The sequence below is a fragment of the Moschus berezovskii genome, chromosome 23 (genome assembly GCF_049115385.1).
Source record: "Moschus berezovskii isolate FMDL1 chromosome 23, NW_MosBer_1.0, whole genome shotgun sequence".
In the NCBI taxonomy this organism is placed as follows: Eukaryota; Metazoa; Chordata; class Mammalia; order Artiodactyla; family Moschidae; genus Moschus; species Moschus berezovskii.
Genome location: NC_142482.1, coordinates 37429438 through 37450497, shown reverse-complemented (window position 1 = coordinate 37450497; position 21060 = coordinate 37429438). Strand labels below are relative to the sequence as shown.

At 42.7% G+C, this 21060-nt stretch overlaps 1 protein-coding gene across 1 annotated transcript; it reads right to left on the bottom strand.

The window, feature by feature from the left end:
• Positions 1–4606: 4606 nt before the first annotated feature.
• On the bottom strand, positions 4607–19934 carry LOC129543663 (boLa class II histocompatibility antigen, DQB*0101 beta chain-like). The gene is made up of 5 exons (XM_055406896.2): positions 19742–19934; positions 17789–18058; positions 8137–8418; positions 7667–7777; positions 4607–5129 (listed from the first exon to the last, which is right to left on the bottom strand). Exons 1-5 carry the CDS (start codon positions 19857–19859, stop codon positions 5116–5118), a joined length of 795 nt encoding a protein of 264 aa, XP_055262871.2. The 5' UTR covers positions 19860–19934; the 3' UTR covers positions 4607–5115.
• Between the last annotated feature and the right edge of the window lie 1126 nt (positions 19935–21060).

Here is a 21060-nt window from a genome sequence, read left to right as displayed (position 1 = left end):
GGTTTAGGGAATATTTGAAAAAATGTATCTTGAGATGAAATAAGATGGTGTATAGTATATGGAGAACAAGGGTAAGGAGGGCAGAGCAAATGTTTGAGAAAATCTTGCAATATGAAATAGAAGATGAGAATGAAATGAAAATTATCATAGACTTAGTTGAGGTTCGTGTAAGAGCAAATAAACTTGTTTAAACTTTAAAGTCTAATTAGAAGTATTAGAAGGGAAAAGTTATTGCATGTATAAAAGCAATAACGATGGTTAAAATGAAAAAATTAGTAGAAAACTCAGAAAATGAAATTAAGACAATCTCTCTGAAATTCTTCTTAAAAAGTCAGAGAAATGTAACGTATGGTAGAAAAGATAAGACATAGAGAACAGACCCAGGAAATCTATTGTTGTTGTTACATCAAGTAACAAAGCTAGAGAGAGAAACAGAATATTAAAGGGGAATATCACCAAAGCAAATAATAAGGGGAAATTTTCCAAATATAAAGGAATTAACTCTTTACATGAAAGAAGACTGTCAGATATATAGCAAAGTTAATGGGGAAAAAAACCTCGTTCCTAAATGCATCATTAAAATTTTTTTCAGAAGCTCAAGCTTTAACAGAAGACCATAAAATATCCTAGTGGAGGCAAAAAAATAAAACAAAATGACAACAGACAAAAAGTCAGACTGCCAGATACTTCTATCATTAAGATAATGAGAAAGATCAGAAGGTTCTAACTGAAAAGTATTTTTAATTAATAAACGCATACCTTTTTCAAAATCCTAATAGGCATGAAGAAAGAATAAAAATACTGTTAGACATGAAAGTGAAAAGAACATGAAGTAGCTCAGTCATGTCTGACTCTTTGCAACCCCGTGGTCTATAGCCTACCAGGCTCTTCCCTCCATGGGATTCTCCAAGCAAGAGTACTGGAGTGTGGTGCCATTTCCTTCTCCAGGGATCTTCCCGACCCAGGGATCGAACCTGGGTCTCCCGCATTGCAGGCAGACGCTTTAACCTCTGAGCCACCAGAAATAAAGTATCCTGCTACACATAATTTTACTGATGTTAATTAAAAATATGACTTAGTAAAGTGAAATTTTTTTCAGGAAATAGAAAGGAGAGGAAACCAAGAAACAGTGAGTTTAATCCAGGATGTTACTGAGAAGAGACACTACTACCTCTACTCCACAGAAAGCCCAAATACTAGACCACATAAATGATTATAAAGTGATTAAAAAAAAACTTGCAACTTTTAGGATTAAGCTAATAGCAAGGCCCAGAGATAATCATTGTTACGGTAGAATGTCAATATTTTAGAAAGGGCAGACACCTTCATTTGACAAGTGGAAAAGTAAAGGAGGAGAAAGGAAGGATAGTTATGCCAATATCTTCTAAGAAGAGGGATGAGAAACATTGTCCATACTGAAGGGAAGAAGACACAAAAACAAATATATTTAAATTACAATAGAAATTGAAAGAAGAATTACATGACTCATGATTTTAGAAGTTGGGCTGTTATTCAGTCACAAAAATGTCCAGAGTATAACCCACAAGGAGTTCTGACACTGCAAGAGCCCTTCAGAGTTGACCCAAGTTCTAACAGGGCTCAGGACCTTTATAGTCCTGCAATAAGCAATCATTGAAAGTTAATTCCCCTAAGAAGTAGAATGAAACTGGATGAGACAGTTCTGCTCACCTTGAGTGAGTGTTAGTCGCTCAGTCGTATCCAACTCATTGTGATCTCCATGTACTGTAGCCTGCCAGGCTCCTGTTCATGGAGTTCTCTAGAATACTGCAGTGGGCTGCCATTTCCATCTCCAGGAGATCTTCCCAACCCGGGGATTGAACCCAGGTCTTCTGCATTGCAGGCAGGTTCTTTTACCATCTGAGCTACCAGGGAAGCTTTCCTCCCCTTCAGTTCAGTTCAGTAGCTCAGTCGTGTCCGACTCTTTGCAACCCCGTGAATCACAGCACACCAGGCCTCTCTGTCCATCACCAACTGCCGGAGTTCACTAAAACTCATGTCCATCGAGTTGGTGATGCCATCCAGCCATCTCATCCTCTGTCATCCCCTTCTCCTCTCGCCCCCAATCCCTCCCAGCATCAGAGTCCTTTCCAGTGAGTCAACTCTTCGCATGAGGTGGCCAAAGGATTGGAGTTTCAGCTTCAGCATCAGTCCTTCCAGTGAACACCCAGGACTGATCTCCTTTAGAATGGACTGGCTGGATCTCCTTGCAGTCCAAGGGACTCTCAAGAGTCTTCTCCAACACCACAGTTCAAAAGCCTCAATTCCTTGGCGATCAGCTTTCTTCACAGTCCAACTCTCACATCCATACATGACCACTGGAAAAACCATAGCCTTGACTTAGGTAATTCCAAAGGATAAAGAACAACTGGGGGTTGTCACAGAGGAACATTCCCAACAACTGAAGGAACAAACTCTTCATTCCCAAAGGGAGGGGACTAGGTGGGTCAGGACAGCATGCCCTGCAGAAGCACTGTTCTAGTAATTGGGAGTACTTATATTGTCAGGTGGAAGAAAACAAACAAACATTTTTTAAAAACTCATCACCTCTTAACTTCCATTAACTCCACTGACTCATCTTTCAACTTGTGAACTCTGTTCCTTCAGTTAAACATTTCAGTATAGTCAGGAAGGACAAGGTGATATTGCAGTAAGATCTTCAGTTCAGTTCAGTCGCTCAGTCATGTCCGACTCTTTGTGACCCCATGAACCACAGCACACCAGACCTCCCTGTCCATCACCAACTGCCAGAGTCTACCCAAACCCATGTCCATTGAGTCGGTGATGCCATCTAACCATCTCATCTTAAACTGCAGTAAAAGTTTAATCTCAGTGGCTTAACTCACTAAAGGCAACTCAGTTCCACAGTCATTCAAGAGATTCAGTTTATGGAGTTTCTAACACCTTGCAACACCATCATCTCAACAATGGTTTCCAGGCTTGCAGTAGTAGGGAAAGCAGGCAGAGCTTATACTCACTTTTAAGTTTCATTGACTGGTGCCAGTCACATGACTCCAACCCAACTTCAGAGGAGGCTGGGAAATATACAGAAGCTTATGTAATATTGGTGAACACTACTGTCCTTTGCTGGTATGATTGAAGGTAAGACCAAATGCTCATGACAGGCAAGTTGTTTTCTAGTACACCCATACACTTTAAGGTACTTGGCTACTAAGACTTGAGGGTTTTGTGAGTAAACTTGTTTATAAAAGATGTACTTGTTATTTTTCACTAAATTCTCAGTAAAGGATTATATTTCCCAGTGAAATTTGGGGGCACTGGAAGGATGGAAAGAAGACTTTAACCTCTCATTAAGAAGGAATCTTTGAGTACTGGGTCTGTGAGACAATGTTGCACTATAAGAATGTCATAGAATATGCCTGACCTTTCATTCCTATAATAAGTCTTATATTTCAACTAGAAAAGTCAGATCTTAATGTCTCCCTAAACTCTGAACCTGGTTTGATCACCAGTCCTGCCTCTTGTCTTCGCAGGATCAAAATCAAAGAGCTACATGTAGAGGCAAGTGTTTCCTGGACACCCAGCACAAGCCCTCCCAATTTCCCCATGATGCCACTCTCTCTTTACTCCTATTGTGAATAGCAATGCTTACCTTGAGGAAAGTGACAAAGTCAGCACAAAACCTCTGACTCCACTCAGCATCTTGCTCTGGAAAGATTCAGACTATGACCTTGGGGAGCAAAAACTGGAGTCCTCACACTGCACAACATCCCTGGATGATGACCTGTAGTACAGCCTGGGAGATAAAGGTCCCAGGAAAGCCTACTTCCTCAAGTTCAGTGTATAGCTGAGATAACAGGGAAAAGAGGATGCTTGCTCCTTAGTGGCATAGCCATCCATGACCTCAAAGATAAGCTCCCAGCCACTCATCTTAATGACAAATCCCAGAGACTGGGATGAAGCCAATTTTTCTGGCCTGGATCAATGTCTAAGGAGTCACAGTGTATAATGATGACATCCTTAACACCTGGGAAGAGAGTGTCATCATGAAGCAATAGGTCATTATGTTCACTGACAAGAGGAGCTCCATCCTCTGAGAATTCCAGCTCAGTAATGCCATCAGGTGACCATGCAGGAGACAAGGGTTGGGATGGTTGTGAGATGGCACCCTCAATGAGGGACTCTTAAGCCAGAGGGACCTTTGCCATTCATTCTTGTGAGGTGCACAAGAACAAACCACCCTTTATGAAACTTCACACTGAGGGGTTCTGGAGGCTGGGATGCTCCATGTGACATCTCCATGCTGGGAATTCATTCTCAGTAACAAGGATCTGGGAAATCCAGTCTCTTTTCACAATAAGGGGATTGGACAAATGCCAGATTTCTGCATGCCATGCACAAGATGATGTTGCTGAGAGGTGTGCATGTTACCCAGGCTGAGCCTCTCAGAACCTTTCCAAAAATGATTAAAACTCTGATAGACACTCTAGAAACATACAATAGAGATGGGATCATACACAAAAATAGACAGATAAGCTGTGAGGTAATGAGAAAGATACAGAAAATAGAGATGCAAAAAGAAGCTCAGAGCGATAGAGATGTAGATAAACATTGACAAAGATGCAAATAGAGAAAAATTGATTTTATTTCTCTTCTACCCATGCTTACATGGCACACCATGATGCTTCTAGTATCCTTCAGGGAATAACCTCTGCTTCTAGTTGCCAATTGTCTGGGTCACTTCAAAATGTGTTCTTTCATTCTGCAGTGGTTTCCTACCTCCATGCATTTAAGGAGCTTAAGAGTACAGGTAACTCATAATCATGTTTAATCATGATAAAAAGCTCTATAGCCAGGCAATTGGCTTCAATGTGCTTCTCTCCCACAGTCTGTTCTGGAAAAATGGGAACAGAAAAACTCTTGGGGTCTGAGTCGATGCAGCTGGCAGAGGCTCCAGGGGTCAGTGCAAGAAGCAGCCAGATCCTTGAGGCAGGGGTCACAGGAAGTGACCTGGTGACTGTGTCAGAGTCACTGTAGGACCTGATCTCAGAGGAACAGGATGACAAGCAGCTCAGAATTCTGGGCAAGAACAGGCAAGAAGAGCAAAACCAATCCCCATCAAAGCATCCTCAGGAGTCAGTGCACAAGACCTGTAGAAGAGAGAGTGATCACACACAGCACCCTGAGGGACTGCCCTCCCTCACTTCTTCTCAGATCCCTGCAGTATCAGAGAAAGCTGAGCTCCAGGGCATGTCATCAGCACCTCCCCTAACATCCCTGTAAAGCTGAATCTGCTCAAGAGGACACAGCACTCCAGCCTGACACAGATGTGTGGGAAGCTGTGAGTAGCTGTTACTCTTCTGGGATATACAAAATTTCAATCTTTTTAGTAAATTTAATGATAAATCACCTGCTTTCCACTACTAGTAGCTTACATCAGTCACTATAAATGCCCACAGGCAGTAGCCACCAACATGTGGCACAAAGTGGGTGCCTGCTGTCTACAACCAAGATGTGGTTCCAAGTGTCACAGAAAGATGCCACCAAAGTTGTGGTCTGGTTCTGGGGAACAACTTCAGGAGCTTCTGACAGAAACTGGGTAATCTTTTTCCCCTAACTCTTGATCCCATTGACAGAGTTAATTCTTAGATAGATTGATAAGGAGTCTGGGGCCCTAAGGAGGAGAAATGGGTCTGGGGCTCTCAAGGAGGAGAAAAGGACAGATGTTTTTTCCTACATTGCTTTGTCTTAGTCACATAAGTTATTTTCTTTAAGCCCAGAGCTAATGATTACACAACAAAACAATTCCTCTTGCTCAAAGTGTTTGTTTTTCCTTAAATTCTGTACCAATGATTATATAACAATGTATCTTGCTCAAGGACATGTTTTTCCTTCTTAACAAGAAACTTCTGGCTAATCTTGTTATCTTAAGATACGATCCTCTGTCATCCCCTTGTCTTCCTGCCTTCAGTCTTTCCCAGCATCAGTGTCATTTCCAGTGTGTCAGCTCTTCCCATCCATCAGGTGGCCAAAACATTAGAACTTCAGTATCAGTCCTTCCAATGAATAGTCAGGATTGCTTTTATTGAAGGTTGACTGGTTTGATCTCCTTGCTGTCCAAGGGACTCTCAAAAGTCTTCTCCAGCACTGCAGTTTGAAAGCATCAGTTCTTTGGTTGTGGGAGTAGGTCTGGGAAGACCTTTCTATTGTTAGTTCTGGTCTTGTTAATTTAAGATGTATGTTGTGGGAATGGGTCTGGTAAAAGTATATAAGACCCTGATAAGACTAGTGAGGGAGGCACCACCTTCTGATGTCTATATCAGAAGCATTATCTGTCCTTTTTCCTGTAATAAAACTTCCACACTAAAGCTCTTGAGTGATCAAGCCTGGTCCCTGATCCTGAGCTAAGTCTTTGGAGATCACATATCCGACATCGTTCACCATAAGCTATCACCATAACAGGAAATAGGGCATGAATGAGGCCACTGTGCTCAGTCACACTCACTTCGCACCCCTTCTCTTTTTTATTTGTTTCCATAACCTCCAGTGACACAGAGCAGAAATATAGCACCTGGGGCAGAGGCCCACTACAAAAGCTCCTACAAAAGGTCTCATAATACAAACAGCCAGTGCCTTATTCATCCTAAAGGGAAATGGGATACGCAACTTAATGGGAAATATATTTCCTCTATATGCATTGGCCACAATGCACTAACTGCTGTTCAGTCCCTCAGTCATGTCCAACTTTTTGTGACCCCGTGGACTGCAGCATACCAGGTTTCCCTGTCCTTTACTATTTCCCAGAGTTAGCTCAAACTCATGCATGTCCATCGAATCAGTGATGCCATCCAACCATCTCTTCCTCTGTCATCCTCTTCTCTTCCTGCCTTCAATCTTTCCCAGCATCAGTGTCAAGTCATTTCCAGTGAGTCGACTCTTCCCATCAGGTGGCCAAAGTACTGGAGCTTCAGCTTCAGCATCAGTCCTTCCAATGAATATTCAGGATTGATTTCATTGACGATTGACTGGTTGGATCTTCTTGCTGTCCGAGGGACTCTCAAGAGTCTTCTCCAGCACCGCAGTTCGAAAGCATCAGCTCTTCAGTGCTCAGCCTTTTTTATGGTTCAGCTCTCACATCTGTACATGACTACCAGAAAAACCATAGCTTTGACTTGACGGATCTTTGTTGGCAAAGTGATGGCTATCTAGGTTTGCCATAGCTTTTCTTCCAAGAAGCGAGCATCTTTGGAAGAAAGACTTGGCTGCAGTCAGTGTCTGCAGTGATTTTAGAGCCCAAGAAAATAAAGAACTACATCTAGAGACAGAGATCACTAACTGCTCTAAGCTAAAATCCCCCCAGATGAATGAAACTGTTGCTAGAAGGAAAGGAAGCAAAAGCTCTGACCCTCTTAATGGAGGAAGCTCTTGGAAAGTACCCCATGAGACAATGACGAATTATAAGGAAGCCCTAAAATAAATTCAACCTGTCACCTCTGTGGCAGGGCTACCTTTCAACCAGTAAAATCAGACTCCAATGTCTCCCCAGATTGTTCCATTTCCTCCCACCATCAGTCTCACCTCTTTCCTTTCAGGGTCAGGAGGAAAGAGCTGCATCCAGAGGCAGAGGCTGCCCTGAGCAGAGGGTCTCAGGCACAGACCATCTTCCCATCTCCCCAGAGGTCCTTACCCTTCTGGCTCCTGTGACGGATAATGAGGCCCAGCCCGAGGAAGATCAGCCCTAGCACAAAGCCGCCAACACCACTCAGCATCTTGCTCTGGGCAGATTCAGACTGCGCCCCTGGGGAGCAGAGCCTGAGTGTTAGTGTTTGTCCCCACAAACCACAGTGTCTCTTTGAGAAGCCTGAGATACAGGAGGTGGAGGCACCAGGGGAATCTGGTTATCCATTCTGACCACCCCTAGGGGAGGGACACACCAGTAGGTCCTTGGACACAGTGGGCAGGTGGGAGAAGGGAAAAGTGGATCCTTGCTCTTCAGGGACACTTCTATAACCCTAGACCTTAAGACTCTGGTCATCAGTCAATCCTGAAGAGCTACCAGGGCTGGGCTCTGGGACCATGATGTATAGAGTGAACACAGGAAGTTCTATCTGCCCCATCCTATAGGGCCCATAGTGAAAGGAAAACAAGTGCCCTTACGCCACTCCACCATGATAGGGCTCTGGAGGCTGGGGTGCTCCACGCGGCAGGTGTAGACATCTCCTCGCTGGGGGGTCATTTCCAGCATCACCAGGATCTGGAAGGTCCAGTCCCCATTCCTAATAAGAGGGGTGGACACAACGCCGGCTGTCTCTTCCCGGTCATTCCGGAACCACCGAACCTTGATCTGGCCTGGATAGAAATCTGTCACCGAGCAGACCAGCAGGTTGTGGTGGTTTAGAGCCTCAGTCCTGGACAGGGAAATGGTCACCATAGGTTCCACTGAGGGAGGAACAGACAGGAAAAGACACAGTGAGACATGAGACCACACAGCATGTATCCCCACAGGGAAGAGTTCTTCCTTGGTTCCAGAGTGGGAAGATCTCCAGATTCCAAGTTTTGGATTTATTGGCCACTTTATTCGCTTGAATAAACAAACTAGTCAGTTTACTTTTCAGCATCTCAAGAGATAATCCTAATCATTCTATAAGAGCTATTCTGTTTATATTAATTGATAAAAATGAAGTACTTTAAAATTATAAATTGCTATATTTACACTGTATAGGTACAGTCTGATGTTGTAAAAAACAATATTGCATAGGAATCTGGAATGCTAGGTCCATGAATCAAGGTAAATTGAATGTGATGAAGCAGGAGATGCAGAGTGAACATCAACATCTTAAGAATCAGTAAACTATTGAAAAAGTAGACAAAAATGGGTGAATTTAATTCAGATGATCATTATATATCTACTATTGTGGACAAGAATCCCTTAGAAGAAACAGAGTAGCCCTCATGGTCCACAAAAGAGTCTGAATTGCAGTACTTGGGTGTATCTCAAAAATGACAGAATGATCTTGGTTCATTTCCAACATCACAGTTACCCAAATCTATGCGCCAACCACCAATGCCGAAGAAGCTGAAGTTGACCAGTTGTATGAGACTTATAAGACCTTCTAGAACTAACACCCCCCAAAAGATGTCCTATTCATCATAGGGGACTGAAATGCAAAAGTAGGAAGTCAAGAGATATGTGGAGTAACAGACAAGTTTGGCCTTGGAGTACAAAATAAAGCAGGGCAAAGGCTAACAGTTTTGCCAAGAGATCGCACTGGTCATAGCAAACGCCCTCTTCCAACAATACAAGAGACAACTCTATACATCGACATCACCAGATGGTCAATACTGAAATCAGATTGATTATAATCATCCTTTGCAGCGAAGGGTGGAGAAGCTGTGTACAGTCAGCAAAAACAACACCTGGAGCTGAAAGTGGCTCAGATAATTAGCTCCTATGGCAAAATTCAGGCTAAAATTGAAGAAAGTAGGGAAAATCACTAAGCCATTCAGGTATGTGTTTAGTAGCTCAGTCATGTCCAACTCTTTGCGACCTCATGTTTGTAGTCTGCCAGGCCCTTCTGTCCATGGAGATTCTCCAGACAAGAATACTAGAGTGGGTTGCCATGCCCCCCTCCAGGCGATCTTCCCTCCCCAGGGATCAAACCCAGGTCTTCTGCAATGCAGGTGGGTTCTTTACTATCTGAGCCATCAAGGAAGTCCAATTCAGGTATGACATAAATCAAATCCTCATGATTATACAGTGGAGGTGACAAATAGATTCAAGGGATTAGATCTGGTAGAAACAGTGCCTGAAGAATTGCAGACGAAGGTTCATAACACTGTATAGAAGGCAGTAACCTAAATCACCCCAAAGAAAAAGAAATGCAAGAAGGTAAAGTGGTTATCTGAGGAGGCTTCACAAATAACTGAGAAAAGAAGAGAAAGTAGGTCAAGAGGGGAAAGGAAAGATACACCCAACTGAACGCAGAGTTCCAGAGAATAGCAGGGAGAGATAAGAAGGTCTTCTTAAGTGAATAATGCAAAGAAATAAAGGTAAACAATGAACTGGGAAAGAACAGAGATCTCTTCAAGAAAATTGGAGATAATAAGGGAAAATTTCATGCAAGGATGGCACAATAAAAGACAGAAACAGTAAGGATCTATCAGAAGCAGAAGAGATTAAGAACCAGGAAGAATTCACAGAAGAATTATACATCAGTTCAGTTCAGTTCAGTCACTCAGTCGTGTCCGACTCTTTGCGACCCCATGAATCCCAGCACGCCAGGCCTCCCTGTCCATCACCAACTCCTGGAGTTCACTCAAACTCATGCCCATCGAGTCGGTGATGCCATCCAGCCATCTCATTCTCTGCCATCCCCTTCTCCTCCCGCCCCCAATCCTTCCCAGCATCAGAGTCTTTTCCAGTGAGTCAACTCATCGCATGAGCTGGCCAAAGTATTGGAGTTTCAGCTTTAGCATCAGTCTTCCAATGAACACCCAGGATTGATCTCCTTTAGAATGGACTGGCTGGATCTCCTTGCAGTCCAAGGGACTCTCAAGGGTCCTACAGCACCACAGTTCAAAAGCATCGATTCTTCAGCGATCAGCCTTCTTCACAGTCCAACTCTCACATCCATACATGACCACGGGAAAAACCATTGCCTTGGCTAGACGGACCTTGGTTGGCAAAGTAATGTCTCTGCTTATTAATATGCTATCTAGGTTGGTCATAACTTTCCTTCCAAGGAGTAAGTGTCTTTTAATTTCATGGCTGCAATCAGCATCTGCAGTGATTTTGGAGCCCAAAAAATAAAGTCTGACACTATTTCCACTGTTTTCCCATCTATTTCCCATGACGTGATGGGACCAGATGCCATGATCTTTGTTTTCTGATTGTTGAGCTTCAAGCCAAATTTTTCACTCTTCTCTTTCACTTTCATCAAGTGGCTTTTGAGTTCCTCTTCACTTTCTGCCATAAGGGTGGTGTCATCTGCATATCTGAGGTTATTGATATTTCTCCCAGCAATCTTGATTCCAGCTTGTGCTTCTTCCAGCCCAGCGTTCCTCATGATGTACTCTGCATATAAGTTAAATAAGCAGGGTGACAATATACAACCTTGATGTACTCCTTTTCCTATTTGGGACAAGTCTGTTGTTCCATGTACAGTTCTGACTGTTGCTTCCTGACCTGCATACAGGTTTCTCAAGAGGCAGGTCAGGTGGTCTGGTATTCCCATCTCTTTCAGAATTTTCCACAGTTTATTGTGATGAACTCCTTATTGCCAAATTCAGACTTAAATTGAAAAAGTAGGGAAAGCCACTAGACCATTCAGATATGACCTAAATCAAATCCCTTATTATACAGTGGAAGTGAGAAATAGATTTAAGGGACTAGATCTGATAGATAGAGTGCCTGATGAACTCTGGATGGAGGTTCATGACGCTGTACAGGAGACAGGGACCAAGACCATCCCCATGGAAAAGAAATGCAAAAAAGCAAAATGGCTGTCTGAGGAGGCCTTAAAAATAGCTGTGAAAAGAAAAGAAGCAAAAAGCAAAGGAGAAAAGGAAAGATATAAGCATATGAATGCAGAGTTCCAAAGAATAGCAAGGAGAGATAAGAAAGCCTTCCTCAGTGATCAATGCAAAGAAATAGAGGAAAACAACAGAATAGGAAAAACAAGAGATCTCTTCAAGAAAACTAGAGATTCCAAGGGAACATTTCATGCAAAGATGGGCTCGATAAAGGACAGAAATGGTATGGACCTAACAGAAGCAGAAGATATTAAGAAGAGGTGGCAAGAATACACAGAAGAACTGTACAAAAAAGATCTTCACAACCTAGATAATCATGATAACGTGATCACTGACCTAGAGCCAGACATCTTGGAATGTGAAGTCAAGTGGGCCTTAGAAAGCATCACTATGAACAAAGCTAGTGGAGGTGACGGAATTCCAGTTGAGCTATTTCAAATCCTGAAAGATGATGCCGTTAAAGTGCTGCACTCCATATGCCAGTAAATTTGGAAAACTCAGCAGTGGCCACAGGACTGGAAAAGGTTAGTTTTCATTCCAATCTCAAGTAAGGGCAATGCCAAAGAATGCTCAGCCTACCATACAATTGTGCTTATTTCACATGCTAGCAAGGTTATGCTCAAAATCCTCCAAGCTAGGCTTTAGTAGTATGTGAACCGAGAACTGCCAGATGTACAAGCTGGATTTAAAAAAGGCAGAGAAACCAGAGATCAAATTGCCAACATTCTTTGGATCATGGAAAAAGCAAGAGAACTCCAAAAAAAAATCTACTTCTGCTTCATTGACTACACTAAAACCTTTGACTAAACCTTTGTGTACATGGATTACAACAAACTGTGGAAAATTCTTAAAGAGATGGAAAACCTTACTTGTCTCCTGAGAAACCTGTATGCAAGTCAAGAAGCAACAGTTAAAACCAGACATGGAACATCAGAGTATTTCAAAATTGGGAAAGGAGTATGACAAGGCTGTATATCGTTACCCTGCTTATTTAACTCCTATGCAGAGTACATCATGTGAAATGCTGGGCTGGATGAATCACAAGCTGAAATTAAGATTGCTGGGAGAAATATCAACAATCTCAGATATGTAGATAATATCAGTCTAATGGCAGAAAGTGAAGAGGAACTAAAGAGCCTTTTAATGAGGGTGAAAGAGGAGAGTTAAAAAGCTGGCTTAAAGCTCAGCATTCAGAAAACTAAGATAAAGGCATCTGTTGCCATCACTTCATGGCAAATAGAAAGAGGAAAAGTGTCAACAGTGACAGATTTTATTTTCCTGGGCTCCAAAATCACTGTGGATGGTGACTGCAGTCATGAAATTAAGACTCTTACTCCTTGGAGGGAAAGCTACAACAAACCTAGACAGAGTAATAAAAAGCACAGACTTCGCTTTGCCGACAATGATCCATATAGTCAAAACTATGATTTTTCCAGTAGTCATGTACGAATGTGAGAGTTGAACCATAAAGAAGGCTGAGAGCTAAAGAATTGAAGCTTTCGAACTGTGGTGTTGGAGAAGACTCTTGAGAGTCCCTTCAACTGCAAGGAGATCAAAGCAATCAATCCTAAAGGAAATTAATCTTGAATATTCATTGGAAGAACTGATGCTGAAGCTCTAGTACTTTGGCCACCTAATGGGAAGAGCCAACTCATTGGAAAAGATCCTGATGCTGGGAAAGATTGAAGGCAAGAGGAAAAGGGGGCAGCAGAAGATGGGATGGTTAGATAGCATAACCAACTCAGTGGACATGAGTTTGAGCAAACTCTGAGAGACAGTGAAAGACAGGGAAGCTTGGTCTGCTGCTGTCCATGGAGCTGCAAGGAGTCAGATATGACTAAGCAACAGAACAACAACAAGTACCTTAAACAGGGGGCTTCCCTAGCAATTCAGTGGTAAAGAATCTGCCTGCCAATGCAGGAGACACTAGTTCAATACCTGGTTTGGGAATACCCCTTGGAGAAGGAAATGGCAACCCACTGTAGTATTCTTGCCTGGGAAATCCCATGAACAGAGGAGCCTCATTGGCTTCAGTCCATGGGGTCACAAAAGAGTCAGAAAGGACTTAGTGACTAAAAGAACAACAAATTTCCATACAGGCCACTATTCACAAGAGATTTTTAATAAAAATATTAAACCTGGACTTGTCCTCCCCCTACCACCCAGCTATCAATGGGAACCATCAGGATCAGCTCTGGTTACTCATGCTAGGACAGTGACACTGTTTCCAATTAGTCCCAATTCTCCCCAAGAGAAAATCCAGCTGTTTTGAGTCCCACCTGCTGGCTATGAGATGGTCAACACTAGCTATGTCCCCATGAATAGTAACATGGTCTGAGAATTAAGAATGTATAGGCATTTCTATGTCCAATAAAAATAGAACAGTGACCATCCTTCCTACAAAGCAAAGCTTCTCAAACAGGTTATATCTATAATCCTCTGTAATACAGAATTATTACAGCCTTTTAATATAGAATTTGCTAGCAAGAGCCCTCCTCATATGTTTCTAGTCAACAAAGCATCTCTCTCAGCTTTTAGCCTAACTTTAGCTCAGAAGCCATAATACAGAGAAGTTGTCACAAAATTTTTTATGATTAAATGCATAAATTTCTAACTCCACATTATACATGTACCTATATTTTATTTATTCTTTGATTCAGCAAATGAAAATCTGACAAGCACTGGGGATCCAAAGATAAACAATAGACTGTTGCCTTGCATTTACAGCATTTGCAATCTAGTAACAGAAACCAAAAAAAAAAAGAAATGCTATTTCAAAGTTCGCAATTTTTGAAGGAAAATAAAGGAAACCTTGAAAACAACACTGATAAAATATGCTTCTCTGTGCCTCAATTCCTTTATCCTCTAGGCTTCTCCACCCATGGGATTCTCCAGGCAAGAATACTGGAGTGGGTTACCTTTTCCTTCTCCAGGGGATCTTCCCGACCCAGGGATTGAACCCGGGTCTCCTGCATTGGAGGCAGATGCTGGTAACCTCTGAGCCACCAGGGAAGCCCCTAAGATTGCTGCTGCTGCTGCTAAGTCACTTCAGTCGTGTCCGACTCTGTGTGACCCCATAGACGGAAGCCCACCAGGCTCCCCCGTCCCTAAGATTCTCCAGGCAAGATCACTGGAGTGGGATGCCATTTCCTTCCCCAATGTGTGAAAGTGAGAAGTGAAAGTGAAGTCGCTCAGTCGTGTCCGACCCTTAGCGACCCCACCAGGCTCCTCCATCCATGGGATTTTCTAGGCAAGAATACTGGGGTGGCTTGCCATTGCCTTCTCCGCTAAGATTGCTACTCATGGTCAAATACAATACACCTCCTGACCTATTTCACACATCTTACCCTTTATCTCTGCAGCCATTTTACCACATATCCCTCATTCCCTAAGTATGAAACTATAGTAAATATTTCTTGTGTATATTTTATTTGATAATATATCATTATGTATTCTCATTTTCCTTTTTCTCCTAATTTTCTTTTGACATTCAAATTAGTTTAACTACTAGTTGCTAACCCTACTTCATCCCCTTGCTATTTAGAATAACTGTTTTGTTCTGAAATCAAACATTATTATCACGTATGTTCTCTATAGAAAATATTCTGAGATTCTTGCAGAAGCTGGCCTGGGTTAGTGAGTGTGCCATTTGAACATAAAGTATAACTGGGACTTGTTGAGGCCAGCAGACAGTCTTGTCACCCCAATAGCATGACATTCATGAACCATCATCTGGAAAGAATCATGTTTTTAATTTGGACTTTTAACTATTTGTCAGGTTCTCCATAGTGTTTCCCTGGTGGCTCAGACAGTAAAGAATCTGACTGCAATGCAGGAGACCAGGTTTGATACCTGGATTGGGAAGATCCCCTGGAGAAGGGAGTGGCTGTCCACTCCAGTATTCTTGCCTGGAGAATTCCATGAACAGAGGAGCCTGGTGGGCTACAGTCCATGGGGTCGCAAAGAAGCAGACATGACTGAGCAACCAGCACTTTCACTTTCAGGTTCTCCTTCCTGGACACTGACTGAAGTCATGGTCGGTTATGAGGACTTATAAAATCTGTTCATCTCAAACAAACTGGAAATGAAAATGGAGGTCACAAGTTCAAGAAAGCAATATTAGAATAATTTTTATGAAAAAGAATTGTACATACTTGGTGGCATTAGGATGAAGAAGGATGGAGAGGGTGCAAAGTAAGCTAAAAGTTATATGAACATGTTGAGATAATACTGGGGTCAGACTAAGGGTTAATCAGTGAATTTTCTATCCATTGAATGTATCATTTCATCCCACCAACACTGAAAATACGCAGGAACAGACTGATATTGCTACTTCTTGTCATAACTGACTTTAAAGAGGCTTTGCTTCTGTTAAACTTTACATACATGTAGTAAAGAATATGATGACTGTTGTGTATTGGGGTAGGCTTCAGAACAGTGAAAAACTGAAACTATTCATTACGCATGTATGAAGCAGTGGTGTTAATTTCCAAAACACAGGGTAGTTGTGAAATTAAGTGACATAATATAGATAATGTTTGGTAAGATAACTGTCCACAAATAGGTGCTCATCAAATGGGTATAATTAGCTTTCAGAATGTCTACCTCTGACATGGATGGTGATGATTAGGGGAAAGGGACAGGGGAGAGAGGATAAGCAAGGTTTAGGACAAAAGATGACACCACCCTTATGGCAGAAAGTGAAGAAGAACTAAAGAGCCTCTTGATGAAAGTGGAAGAGGACAGTGAAAAAGTTGGCTTAAAGCTCAACATTCAGAAAACTAATATCATGGCATCTGGTCCCATCACTTCATGGCAAATAGATCGGGAAACAGTGGAAACAGTGGCTGATTTTACTTTTTGGGCTCCAAAATCACTGCAGACGGGGACTGAAGCCATGAAATTAAAAAAACACAGACTCCTTGGAATAGAAGTTATGACCAACCTAGACAGCATATTAAAAAGCAGAGACATTACTTTGCCAACAAAGGTCTGTCTAGTCAAGGCTATGGTTTTTCCAGTGGTCATGTATGGATGTGAGAGTTGGACTATAAAGAACGCCAAGGAATGAAGAATTGATGCTTTTGAACTGTGGTGTTGGAGAAGACTCTTGAGAGTCCCTTGGACAGCAAGAAGATCCAATCAGTCCATCCTAAAGGAAATCGGTCCTGAATATTCATTGGAAGGACTGATGTTGAGGCTGGACACTCCAATAGTTTGGCCACCTGATTCGAAGAACTGACTCATTGGAAAAGACCCTGATGTTGGGAAAGATTGAAGGCAGGAGGAGAAGGGGATGACAGGATGAGATGGTTGGATGGTATCACTGACTCAATGGGCACGAGTTTGAGTAAACTCCAGGAGTTGGTGATGGACAGGGAAGCCTGGTGTGCTGCAGTCCATGGGGTCGCAAAGAGTCAGACATGACTGAGTGACTGAACTGAACTGAACTGAGGCCAAAAGAAACCTGAAATAATTTTAATCCAAAATTAAATGACATCAACTGATTTACTCCCAAACTTCAGTTCTATTATGCCATTTGTTGAGCTTGTCTAAGAAATTAAAACTCTCCCTTACAACATCATTCAAGTATTTTTAATTTTAGCAAGCACTTTTCCCCTCAGACTTAGCATTCACAAAATCTAAATTGTTAAGATCCAAATCACTGAGTTTACTTTAAAGGGTTAAGCAAAATAGTAAAGAATCTGCTAATAAAGTCAGTTTGTAAGGCCGTACCTTTCTGTTTTCTCCTAAGCTTAAGCAGATGGGCAAACAAGTACACTTATTCATTGATTTAACAAAGGTTTATGGAGCTTATACTACCTGCCCAGGTGTCAGGTACCAGGCACACTGTGATAATAAAGACAGCCCCTTGGCTGAAAGAGATGCAGGACAAATGATATAGTGATATCCATTTAAGAAAGCAGGGTTAAGACAAATAACGATTTGAAACCAAAAAGTTAAAATATATTCTTTCATGCTGGAATTTATCATCATGTGTGCAGGGTGCCCTAAGTACAGCCACGGAGCAGCCCGAAGCGGGCGGAGCTGTCAAACTTCAGAAAGTCAACACGCTGAAGGCACGAGGTGGGGCAGATAGTGTGTAGTTGAAACAACAGTCTAGGACCAGGCCACCAGGGTGGGACCACTGTGCGGGACGCCCTGCCTGGCTGTCCCCTCCGTGAACGTGGAGATCCCAACCTGGTGGACCCTCGCCCCTTCCCCGCTCGGAATCTGGGGTGGAGGGCCAATCCGTCAGAGGGCAGCAGGCGCTCACCTTGGTGCTGCAAGGACGTGATGACCTCCAGCTGGTAATTGTGTCTGCACACCGTGTCCAGCTCCGCCCGTGTCTGCTCCAGGATATCTTTCTGGCTGTTCCAGTACTCAGTCAAAAACCGTCCTAGCTGGGTCACAGCCCGGTACTCTCCGACGTCGCTGTCGTAGTACGCGGTCTCCTCCTGGTTGTAGATAAATCTGGTCACGTACCGCACCCGCTCCGTGCCATTAGTGAAGTAACACTGGCCCATAAAGTGGACCACGGTATCCTCTGTGGGGAGACAGTCAGGCCTCAGTCCCATAGTTCCACGTGGCGGCCGCCAGGCAGGCAGGGCAGGAAGCTGTCTGCCTCCACCAGCTGGCCAGGGTGCTAAGTCCTGTCCAACTCTTTGTAACCCCATGGACTGTAGCCTGCCAGGCTCCTATGTCCATGGGAATTCTCCAGTCAAATGGAGTGGGTTGCCATTCCCCTCTCCAGGGGATATATCTGACCCAGGGATGGAACCCACGTTTCCTGCATCTCCTGCATTGGCAGGTAGATTCTTTACCACTGAGACACCTGGGAACATTGCCAGTTGGGTAACAAAAACCTGAAACCTGCTGCTTAATCTCGGGTTCCTAGCCCAGCCCGGCCCTGCACCCCCTGCTCCAGCCTATGACCCTCCAGACAGCTCTTCCCCAGGCCTCTCATCCCCTCTGAGGGCTTCCAGGATGGCCTTCCAGTAAGGGGATCTGTCACTGAGTTGGCCTTGTGATCCCTGCTAAGACTAAGAACCAAGTAAGGAAGGCAGTCTGATTAGTTTTACATGCATGTCTGTGCTTAGAGGTTCTCATCAGAAATATCACCACCCCCCACCCCATCCCGGAAATCCTGGGAACTTCAGAGACAAAAGAGTATCCACATAAGCACAAGAGTTCAAGGGAACAAGGAAAGAGGTAGAGAATGAAGCTTGTCCTCATCCTGACAGGCATATTCTCTTGGTCCCTGGTAAAATGCCTTTTCTTCCCGTGCCTGGGTTTACTCTGAGTTTCTGCCACCCCTGCACCACCTTGGTGTTAGAAGAACCAGCACCACCCAAGTCCTAAAAAGGACAGTTTATTCATGAAAAGATTACAGACTTTAAAATTAGATTCCAGTTAAACTGGAACAATTCCCAGTTTAACAGAGTATCTGTATCTTAAGTATAAGCATGTTAAAAGTCATTATGCCTAAACATGTGGCTTTTAGGAAAATTGAGAGAGAATTTATATAAAGATACTAATCCTGTGTCTGAAATGAACGTACTTTCTCTCTCTACATATATATATATATTATACATATATATATGGAGGGATATATCCCTTCTTATGTTCTCCTTTCTCCTAAATCCAGTCCATCTTCAACTCAAGTCTCTGAGTCCCACTCAAGTCATTATTTGACCATAAATCTTGAGGTTAAGATTCTGTGGTTACCCAGGCAGCTCCACTCAAATACCAAGGTTTTACTTCCACGAACCCTTGACTCAGAGTCAGGAATGTAAAGTTTTTTTCCTCAAATTCTGAGACACAGAGACCACCGCTGCACTACACATCCCCTACCCAGGATCCCATAGTATTTAGTCCAGACAAGAGCCTGAGGAATCTTGAAATGACAGAAATCCTGCGGTGTCATCTTTGGAGAAATTCACATCTTTAAAAAAAATACCCATTCTCACTTTGTCCCAACACTTGCAGTAGATACACACTGTTATAACATCCCTGTTATAACATCCCCGGGCTTAAACTTGTGAGAGAAGAATTGCCCTCACCTTGTCATTAGAACGTAGAAATTAGAATGCAACATAGCTCTTATTCCCAAAGGGAAAGGGAAGAAATGTGTGATAAAAGACAGTATTCTGAACACACCCCAGCCCAAGGGTCCCTCAGAGCCTGTTCCCCAGAGTGGTGGCTCCAGGGAGCACTACCCTGCACTTACGTGGCGAGTCTCTGCCCTCAGCCCCTGGGTTGCTCAGCACCAGCAGCATCACCAGCATAACCATCACAGCTGCTGTCCAAAGGCCGCTGGGGATCCGCAGAGCCACCATTCCAGACATAATTGAGAACAAAGGAAGAAGTAATGGTAGTTAACACAACTCAAACCCAGTGGATCTGGTGAGCCCATTTCACAGAATAAAAGCTGATGAGAACTCCCACGTATAGCAGGATTGGAGAGTCCCTAGGAAAGAAACCAATCAGCTGACAGGAACCAATCAGCTAAAGTACCTCATCTGTTTCTTGGCAGATATTTTTTTTTAAGGTTCTTTATTTAATGCCTGGCACTATGTCCTCATCAAATTACACTGGATTGGGGTGAATATTTTCTCTCAGTTGTAAAAGATCTGAAGATTGAAAGCCTTAGGTGTTTAAAAAACAAGAAGAAAAGAATTTATTCAAGAGTAGACATCTCTATGATATTTATTTAAAATCTATCATTCTTAAAATTAGAATAGGGGAAACTAAATGGGTATTATATTTCAAGAAGAGAAAATTATTGTCACAGAGTTGTTCACTTTTATTATCTTAGACACTCTGAGGATCCTTACATTGTGGTGGAGAGAGTAGAATTCTTGAGAAAAATGGTTTTAGCATTGGTGCACTTTATGAGAGTCAACAAAATACAGAACCTGTTTGCCTCAGACTTCTCTTTATAAAATGTGAATCATATTTCATGCATTTTATATCTAGACCTTAATATACACAAATTCAAGAGTAATAGGACTTGTTTAATATTGCAAAATGTTCTTCAGCTGCCATGTGTAACAGCTGCCAATAACAGGATAATATGTAAAACAAGAAAACAAGCCAAAAAAAATAAAATTGACAACCAGAGCTAACCTGGCAGTCCAGTGATTAAGACTCTGCCCTTCTACTGAAGAAAATGTGGATTCAATCCCTGATTGGAAAACTAGAATCCTGCATGCCATGAGGCATGACCAAAAAAAAATTTTAATATTTTTTAAATGACAAACAGCCCTGCTGGCAAATGATTTTTCACTACACAAGAATCGATGGCATTTATGCTCTTTGAATGAAAATATTTGGACAGTTTCGACTTTTCTCTTAAAATCCCTTCAGTTGCTCAAATCCCCCCGCCCCCCGAACCATCTAATGTCAGCAAAGGCACAATCCACAAGCATTAATAGCATTCAGAGGTAGTCACCTTCAGTTTTGAGAACAGAGAGCAAAAGGTGTGGTGAAGCACCTCCTGGGGCTTGGACAATGTTAATGATGGAACAGATACTTAGAGTGCTGTGC

Bases quoted from the DNA above. Each gene is read 5' to 3' on its own strand.
- LOC129543663 (XM_055406896.2), bottom strand. From the start codon at position 19,859: ATGTCTGGAATGGTGGCTCTGCGGATCCCCAGCGGCCTTTGGACAGCA. The intron at 8,419-17,788 runs GTGAGCGCCTGC...TTCCTCCCTCAG, and splicing joins CACGTCCTTGCAGCACCAAG to TGGAACCTATGGTGACCATT. The intron at 7,778-8,136 runs GTAAGGGCACTT...TCTGCTCCCCAG, and splicing joins CCCTATCATGGTGGAGTGGC to GGGCGCAGTCTGAATCTGCC.